This window comes from Parus major, chromosome 18, assembly GCF_001522545.3.
Source record: "Parus major isolate Abel chromosome 18, Parus_major1.1, whole genome shotgun sequence".
NCBI classification, from domain to species: Eukaryota; Metazoa; Chordata; class Aves; order Passeriformes; family Paridae; genus Parus; species Parus major.
In genome coordinates, this window is record NC_031786.1 from 11,096,821 (window position 1) to 11,106,170 (window position 9,350).

At 55.5% G+C, this 9,350-nt stretch overlaps 1 protein-coding gene across 1 annotated transcript in view; it reads left to right on the top strand.

Annotated features, from left to right (window-relative positions):
- PMP22 (peripheral myelin protein 22) overlaps positions 1-9,350 on the top strand; it is a 16,006-nt gene that overhangs the window by 2,727 nt on the left and 3,929 nt on the right. The window contains exon 4 of the mRNA XM_015646108.2: positions 9,092-9,232. Within this exon, the coding sequence (XP_015501594.1) occupies positions 9,092-9,232 (141 nt within the window). The remainder of the gene's footprint in view (positions 1-9,091; positions 9,233-9,350) is intronic.

Genomic DNA, 9,350 nt, shown 5'->3' on the forward strand with positions numbered 1-9,350 from the left:
GGCTGGTCCCGCCCCCGGCACCTATGGAATCAAGAGGGATTTGCCCATGCAGGTTATTTGGGATTCTTTCTTGGATTTCCCCTCGCCTGCTCTGCTGTGTCCCCCGCTGGAGGGGCACGGCTGTGCTGTGTCCCGGTGTGGGGACACGGGGCTGGCCCGGCAGTGGGGATTGCTCCGCCGCCCTCGCAGTCCCTGAAGCTGTGGTGGGGCTCAGGACGAGGATTAGACGTGCTGCCCATGGCTCTGCCCGGCTGCCCTCGGGCTGAGGGGCAGGTCCTGGCAGCACCAGGGCAGGGGACACCCTCAGCTGCACTGGCGGGGACGGCTGGAGCCCTGCTGGGCGGTCTCCTGCTATCAGCTCATTTTTCCTCCTGAATGCGCAGACACGAGGTGCTCCTCTGGGCAGGGTCGCTGGGAGCCTGTTACCCTGCTGGAGGCTGTGGGGCTCTTTTTGGGACAGGTCCCTCTTGCTCTGCTTGTGAGGGGTTTGAAGGATGCCCACTGGGCCTTGAGGACACTCTGTCTCCAGAGGACACCTGTCCCCTACCTGGAAATCCGTCCTGCGTTGTGCCGCTGGCACAGGCTGAGGTTTGGGCACAGCCCTGGTCCTGGGGATGGCTGTGGGGGCTGTGCTGAGTGCTCGGGCCCTTCGTGCCGTGCACCTGCACTCCCGGGGGGCTGAACAGCCACCGCGGGCCCCAGCCTGGGGAAGGCTGATGTCACACTGGGTGACATCACCTCTGAACTGTTTGCTGAGGTCAGCAAGGGAGGAGAGAGTGCTGAGACACCGTGACACGCGGTTTCCAGAGTGACCAGTGGCACCAGGAACACAAAATCCATGTCAGACAGTCGGGCAAGCCCGTGCCTCAGTTTCCCTGGAAGACAGAGCTGATGTCGGTGGTGCTGGGGCCAGCATTTGTTTTGTTAGCCTGGCTTTTGCTTTCCTGCGGACACACGTTCTCCCAGTGCAGCCCCCAGTGACAGCAGCTGTGGGTCCCAGCGCCGTCCCTGGGACACGGTCACTGTGCTGGGAACGCGGGCCTGGGTGGGAGCAGCCCGAGTGGCCCTGGCGAGGGGGGCACGGTGACACGGGGAGCATTAGACACTCCAGCAGGGTCCCTCAGCGAAGGGAGGCTGTGAGAGGGTTTTTGGAGATTCCGCTCAGAATGGCCGGCCCGTGGGAGCGAGCCACTCGCGCTGCCCACATGGGGAGGCGATGCCGCTGCTCTGTCCCCACTTTCCTCGCTGTCCCCGAGGGCTCTGCTCTCGCTGCCAGCGCCGCTCCTACCCCGGCGCTGGTCTCTGCTGACGCCTGCTGGTGTCCGGGCCAGCCGGGAAAGCGGCTGGACCGCATCCCAGGCGAGGGAATCGGATCCCAGGCCAGGAGCCTTCTGGAGCCGCGTCCCGCATCAGCAGCCGGCTGCGCTGGCTGGTGCAGCGTCGGCAGCCCCGCTTCAGAGCCAGTCATGCGAGCTGCGAAAGTGCTGAGCTCCTGCTTTGTAATGAAAGGCAGCTCTGCCCCTAGGAGTCCCAGAACCCAGCGCTCTAAAGCCTCCCCAAATCTGCTTTCCGAACCTGCACCGCTCTTTCTGGATGTTTACGGGATGCTCTGCTGGGGATGAGAGGGGCTTGTCCAAACTCCAACGGGAGTGTCCATGGCCTGCTCCCAGAGCTGCTGGAGTCTTTCCAGGGCTGATTTTTCACCATTAGAGGGACCATAGTCAAGATAATCCCGTTGAAAATACAGCTGAGCAGCTGAGTTGGGTTGATAGCCCTGATTTGGTGGAAGGCGTCCCTGCCCATGGCACGTGGGGTGCAATATGATCTGTAACATCCCTTCCAACCCAAACCGTTCTAGGATTCCAAATAAAGTGCCCCAGTAAGCTGCTCTTTGAGTAGAAGTTCACTGTGATCAAGGCTTAAGCAGCTCTCTGACAGCCTCACCTACTCAAAGGTTCTGCTTCTCAGGAGAAGGGGGTTTTGCTTGGACGAAAGCTTGTGTCCCCTTCACCCTGTGGCCAGCATGTGGGAGCAGTGCTGCTGAGGACCTTCTTCATATTGTGGGACACTGGATGCAGGGTCCAGAGCCCACCACTGCTGTGGGAACAGAAAATCAAAGGAGATTTCCTGGGCTTATGCAGGGCTTTTAAGGTCTGTTTGTAAAAAGAGCAAAAATGCCACAGGGTCTCTTTTCCAGTGGGTCTTGCTCGCTCCCAACCCTGTCACCACTGCCAGGAGCTGCTGTCGGCCACTCTTAGGAGCAGCAGGGTGGTCACAGGGCAAGGATACTGTGGCATAGCCACCTCCCAGGCTCACGCTTGTCTCCTGCCTCATCCTCACACCCCTTTCCTAGGAATATGCTTATTTTCAAAATTAGGAATGTTCCCATACAAATACCACAAACCATTCTTGGTCACAGCTCTCAGAACAGAGGCTGTGCTGCAGTGGGCTCCAGAGAGCCATAAAAATTCATTTCCCTGTGCCTAGGAAGGTACTGAATGGTTAATCCTGGAGTGCCAAGATGCTCTGGGGAAACAGCAATGAATCCTCATCGGGAGTTTTGGTAGAACTTTCAGTTTTTACACAGGGGCAGTTTTTGCTCTGGCCATCACAGTGACCTCTGGGGTGTGGTTATTTCTTCTTCTCTTTTCAAAAGGCAGTGGGACTCAGTGAGTGGAATTTGGGAATTAGATGGTGCTGGGTCACCCATGTTCATCATGGATGGGGACTTTGAGGGGTGGTGCTGCTGCGGTGGCCCTGTGGTGTCAGCTGAGCCTCCCCTGTCCTGTCATGCAGGCACCCTCCTCTTGGTGACCTTTGTGTGGATGCACAACAAGAAGCAGAACTTTTAAATCTGGCTGTCAGCAGGATTTGCTTTTGTTTCACGCTGGGGCAGGTTCTGGGCTGTGCTCCTCACCCTGCACATTATCCCTTAGGAATGGGGCAGGCAGCAAAGCAAGGCCAGGGCTGAGGGTGGCTGCCAAGTGAAGATTCAGGACACCAGCAGCCCCTGGGGATGTTCTGGATTGGTCGAATTCCTCTTGGCAGGGCTCGGCCCCTCTGTGTCCGAGGGCTGAGCCACCCCAGCAGGAGTCCAGGGCACATTCCCACTCCTTCCCTGCGTACAGCCGCCTGCTCGTTGCTTTGATTTTTGCATTTGCTGTTAGATAATGCTTTTTTTTCTTCAGGAGGACGAGAACTATGGAAAAAATGTTGCAATCTTTGCTTCGTTTGTGCTGTCAGACATTCCTGGAAAAGACTTATCTCAGGAATTCAGCTCTGAATCCCGGGGCTGTGGGTCAGCAGGGCCGTGCGCCAGCCTGGCTCGGGGCACATGGCCGGGCCCAGCAAGCGCTCTTGAGGAGATTCCATCCTGTGTTCACATCTCCAGACAGGGATATTTTTTCCTCCAAAAATGGCCTTTCCTTTCTGCAGATAAATGTTTTATGCAGGAAAGAAATCTTCTTTTCCGCTATGCTCTACTCTGATTGTGGTGGGAGTGCTGAAAGTGGGGAGGCAACGAGGCCATCCATGGAGATCCCCACATTCTTCTGAATGGCAGGGGGTGTTTCTCCTGTTGTCTTCTCACAGTTTCTCCTGCAGCTGACTTGTCCACAGGCAGTCTGGTGCTTTGGGGCTGTTTTAAAGAGAAAAGAAACCCCTGAAACTTGGGAAGTGCCCAGCTGCCACTTCCCAATCTCCGAGTGCTGGGGGCCCTGTGATGGCCACAAGCAAAGCCCAGGTTGTTGCCCAGAGCAGATTTTATTAATAATTTCATTAATAATGGGTGACACCGGGCAGGACTGAGCCCTCTCTGCCAACTCTGGGGGACTTCAACTCGTCCCTCGGTGTTCACAGGATCCCAGACTGGTTTGGGTTAGGAGGCACCTGAAAGCTCACCCAGTGTCACTCCTGCCATGGCAGGGACACCTTCCCCTGTCCCAGGCTGCTCCAGCCCCAATGTCCAGCCTGGCCTTGGGCACTGCCAGGGATCCAGGGGCAGCCCCAGCTGCTCTGGGCACCCTGTGCCAGGGCCTGCCCATGCTCTCAGTAAAAAATTTACTCCTAAAATCTAAAAATTTCCTGTTCCAAGAGGATATTTTATATTTCAGATCAGTTTGTCCCATAACTTTCTTGCCTTCAATAAGAAAGGGATTTCTTCTGCTTAAAGCCATTTTTTTATTGTTGCTGGTTCTTCTTACAAAGAGCTTCTGATAAGGAGAGGTTGGGAACAGGTGCTGTTTTTTTCTCAGCTGCTCCAGATGTCTTTGGCTCCCATTTTTTTCTGAAAGGTGGGGTTAGACAACCTTCGTGCCCTATTTGTGTTCTGGCCCATGGAAGAACGGGAGGAAGAAGGCAATGTGGGCAAACGATGACTGTCCAACCAGAAGAAAGGGTGGGGGAGTCCCCTGCAGAGTGTGCTGCTGGAGAACCCTTCAGCCAACCTTTTTTGGGCCTCAATGAGACTCTGGGATGTCCCTGTGGGAGCAGTGACCCTGCACCAGGTCTGTGGGCCCGAGCACCACTGCTGCCCACTCCTGGACTGGACATCAGCAGGAGCTGGTCTGGAGCCCTGGGGAGGATCTGGGCATGGAATGATGGATCTGCCACCTCAGCACAGGCCAGCAGGAGGCCAGAGCCGAGGGCCTGGGAAAGGAGCTGCCTTGGGCTTTGTGGAGCTGTTGGAAGGAGTTTTTCGTGGTGCCAACAACTTTCTGCTGCCTCAACTGCATGAGGAGTGGCCTGGGACGAGATAGGAGCTCCAATGGGATGTTGGAGCGTGGCAGCTCTGGAGAGCTCTGGATGTCCTGGCTTCATGGACTTCTTGAATGGAGCTTCAAGAAGGAAAGGGAGGAGAGCTGAGAGGAAAAGAGGAGGAGCGGAGAAGACAGAGGTTTGAGAGGTTCATCTCCATCTGAAGGAGCTGCAGAAGAGGAGCAGGAGGACTGGGACAGGACTGGTAGCGCTGTGTTCAGTCACTGCCTCCCTGCAGCCCCAGGGTTTCCTCTGCTCATCCCCTGGCCCTCACAAACACCTTGGGAGCTCTTTAGAATCCCCCTCTGCTGCTGGGATTTACAGGAATACATCAATCCAGCACAATGTGGTTGTTCTCAGGGGCTACACATGGGAGGATTGGAAAGGAGCAGCTGTTGGGAGCCAAACCTGCTCCAAGGTGCTGCTGCTTTGAGCATCCAGCAGCACCATCTGGGAATGTCTGACTGTGCCAGAGGGAGGCTGGGCCACAGCACGAGAAATCTGCAGTGGAGATGGATTTTCCCTGGATTTCCCCTGGGACTGTGCAGTGGCTCAGCTGGACAGATGGGGAGGATGTGTCTCCTCAGGAGAGCTGTCTCCTCAGGAGAGCTGTCCCACAGAAAAGGTGTCCCCACAGAAAAGGTGTCCCCACAGCCCTGGGGACAGGGGCATGGGCAGGCTGGGCTGTGCAGGGCAGCACCACAGGCACCTGAGCTGTTCTGACCTTGGGGCCTCTGTCTGAGGTGCAGTCTGGGGAGTGCTGCAGGTCAGCTGGTGTTCCTGCATCTCCAATTCACCCTTTTCCAGCCCTCTTTGGGGTGTTTGAATATCAAAACCACTGCAAGTCCCAGTGTTTTGCTGCAACCTGGCCATTCCAGAGGGCAGGATGTGAGCTGGGCTCAGGATCTTGGTCAGGCCTTGACACCTGAGAGTGTGCTCTGGAGAAACTCTGCTCAGAAAACGTGGCTTTTGCTGGCAGCCCTGGGTTGGTCCCTTTGTACCTGTGCTGCTCCTGACCCTGCTGAGATGTACCTTGCAGCATAGAAGCAGCAGGTTTTACAGCTGGGGGCATAAATTCCCTCCCTCCAGCTTTGGCTGTATTATATGTTACTGTTACCTCCCTAATGGATGTTTTCCTCTCTAGAAGTGGCTGCTTTTCAAATGTACAGAGCATACACACTTGGCAAAAGGAAAACTCCCATCTGTAAAACGTTCCCATCAGCTGCAGATCCCAGCATGGAGGGGTTTTTAATGCACAGCACTAATTTAGGGAGCTCTTAGAGCAGTGGGTAAGCTGATTGCTCAAATAAGTGTCTTCAGTGTGCACTTTGTTTTTCCTCCTTGGCTGGGGCCAAAGGTGGAGGGTGTGAATTAAACCCTGGGGAGGCAAAGCCTGTCCCTCAAGGCCTCTGCTCCTGGCCAAGGGCACGTTTTTCCCTGCCCCGTCAGTCCTGTCAGGGCATAAAACATCCCTGCAAGCAGGGCTGGGTTGGCTGCTGTCTCTCTGGGAGATTCAACTGCAATTTCTGCTCTGGGTTCCAATTTCTGCTCTGGATTTCTTTCATGCTGGATTTTAGGGCGGTGAAACAACAGTTTTTATCATCTCAGGGCTGAAGTCTTCTCCCTGCTGTTGTAAGTAGTGCTATGAACAAATCAGGGCTTGCAGAACTTAAGAAAAATTCAAAGTTGTTTTGTAAAAACTTCTTGCTTTGTCTCTGGTGCCTGAAAGGGCTTAGAGCCCACTCCCGCCGGGTCGTCTCCGGAAGCGGTGTGCAGGGTGTTATCTATCCTTTCCATGCTGCTTCCTTTTCTTCTTCTTCCTGAAGAACAAAGATATAAACACAGAACTGAGGAGATGCAGGGGAAAAATGGGATAACCAGCTCGCTGCCCAGGGGAAACCACAAATAACAGCCTGGGAGTAAACAGTGCTGACAGCCCAGCTGCAGCTCCCTCTGCGACATTCACTGTGTTTGAAATCCTCAGGGCTGGACACAGAACTGACAGCACAGGGGTTAAAGGCACGTGGGGCTGAGGAGGTAAAAACCCTATCTGCACTTATAGGAGTGATTTTAAGTGTATTAAAGGCAACTAGCTATCCTACTTCAGCTGGAGTCTGTGGGCAACTGCCATGGAGTTAATGGAGCTCTGGAATTCACTTTCCTGGCCTCAGCCCTGTGCTGGGATCCTGCCTTTGTTTTCACAAAGGAGGCCAGCAAAAGTCAGTGGAGGGCTGGATGTGAGCAGGCTCAGAGCTCTGGTCTGTGGGATCATCTCCTGATTTCCCTGCTCCCAGGCTGGCTGCCCAAACCCTCCGGCCACGGTGAGCTCCCCCCTCAGCACTGCCTTTCTCTGCCTCTGACATGGCTCTTTATTACAATGGGATTTTGCAAAGCCCCTATAAATCATTTGCATTCAGAACCAAAAACCAGGCAGGGGAGGCGGATGCAATTAAAGGGCAGCTCAGCTCAGCTTTCCGTCTAGACAGTTCTCTCCTAAAATAACCAGCAGTGGGAGCATCCACCTCCGGCAGAAAGGGCTCCTCTCGGGCCGGATCCCGTGGCCTTTGCAGTCACAAAAGACTTGGCTTTCTGGTCCTGGATGAAACTGCAGGGCTTGGCTTTGGCTCAGCTGGTGCACGGAGCTGGACACAGCTGCAGGGCTTGGGAAGGGGTGAGAGAAGAGCTCAGCAACCCCGAGCTGGGATGGGAGCCTGTCTGTGCTGAGGAGTGGAAGGAGGTTCAGCTCAGCAGCTGCACATCCTCCAAGCACCTCTCTGGTCTGATCTGAGCAAGGATTTATGATGGTTTTGTTGGTGCTGGAACTGCCTCATCCCATTTCCCACTGGTGGAAGACAGCCGGAGCTGAAGGGGCCGGTGGGGCTGAGGCTGCCTGAGACAGGGGAAATACACTGGACATTTTGTGTGCACATTGCAATGAAATCCACCCTGGGATTTCCTGGAAGCAGCACTAGCTGCTCCTTCCTGAGGAATGGCAGAGTGGCACACAGGGAACGCAGCGCTCTGGAGCTGGAGAGTGCTTTGTGATGGGAAGTGTGACAGGGAGAGGAAGGACCAGGCTGGCTGTGAGCAGCAGGGGCTGCTCTGGGTGGTTGCAGAGCTTTGGGAGCAGGGACTGCCTCTGCTCCTTTGCCTGCACATCCAGAGACAAGAGGCAAAGACAAGGGGTAGAAATCCTGGCCCCAAGTCAAACACAGACGTGACTGAGAGGCACAGGATGTTCCCTGCAGCCCTGGATTTACTGGCAGTGCCCATGGATCACCTCTGCCATCCCAGCTGGAGGCTGGGCCTCACTCTCTGGTCCAAACTCTGTTCTCCTCTCCCTGAGCACTGCTCACAGGGATTTGGTGGGGATATGGTCGCTGCTCTGGGGCAGACACTGCCCTGGACAGTCTCAGCTGCCTCGTTTGCTGCTCCAAGGTCGGGGCTGGCGGAGCTGAAGGGCAGCTTCATTTGGGAGTTTTGCTCCAATTCTGCAGGTAGGGGACTGAAATCGGTGGGAGTAAAACATTGGCAGGAACACAGGACTGAGTCTGAGGCTTCAGTGCTGCCTGATCCCGTCCAGCTCCAAGCAGCATTTTTCTGTCTTTCACTGTGTGGTTTGTGCCTCAGTTTACCTGTATGAGTCCTGCATTTTGATTTCAAGCCTTATAAAGAAGGAGGCAGGCAGAGGTACCCGTGAGCACTGCCTCTTTCTGTCAAGCTGCAGCAGCTCGTGGCATGGAGCTGCATTCTGCTTGCTTATTTATATTTTTTTTTACGTGGGGAGTTACACACCCACTAAGGCTGGAAATAGCTGAGCAGTGACTCACACGGGCTGGTTTAACTGGTCTGCTCTGGGCCACAGCTGCTCTTGGCAGCTGGGGAGGACTTCCCAAAGGTTCAGCTCCACAGGGGCAGAGGGTGTTTTTGTTCCTGTGTGTTTATTTGCCCTCGGGGCTAGGCCAGCACGGTGTCCCAGAGCTTGTTGCACATGGCTTTGGTGTTTGCAGCACAGCTGAAGAGCCAGGGCCAGGCACAGAGCTGGGGGAGAGGCTCTGTCTGCTTTGAGTAGCTCAGGGTTTTTGTCTCTGTTCTGTTTTGTGATAAATACTCCCCAGGCAGTGCCCAGGCCTGTGGTCCATTGTATTCCAGCAGCAGACCTGTGGCACCCACATGGCACCCAGATCCCGGGATCTCAGCAGCTGGGGCAGCACTGGATATGGCCCAGCTCCCCACACCCTGCAGGAGCCAGGGTGGGTGGTGGCCTGGCCGTGAGCACAGCAGGGGTCCATGGTGCCCAGGCTGAAGTGTCGTCTGTCTGTCTGTCTGTCTCCAGAATGGCTGCAGTCTGTCCAAGCCATGATGATCCTCTCCGTCATCTTCAGCGTGCTGTCGCTGTTCCTGTTCTTCTGCCAGCTCTTCACACTCACCAAGGGCGGCAGGTTCTACATCACTGGAGTCTTCCAGATCCTGGCGGGTGAGCGGGGCTGAGGGGTGGCACTGCCAGCAGGGCCAGGGCCTGGAGGGAACGAGCAGCTCTGGGGCACATCGGGGACACCGAGGAGCTGGGGAAGGGAAGGGAAGGTGCGGGAAGG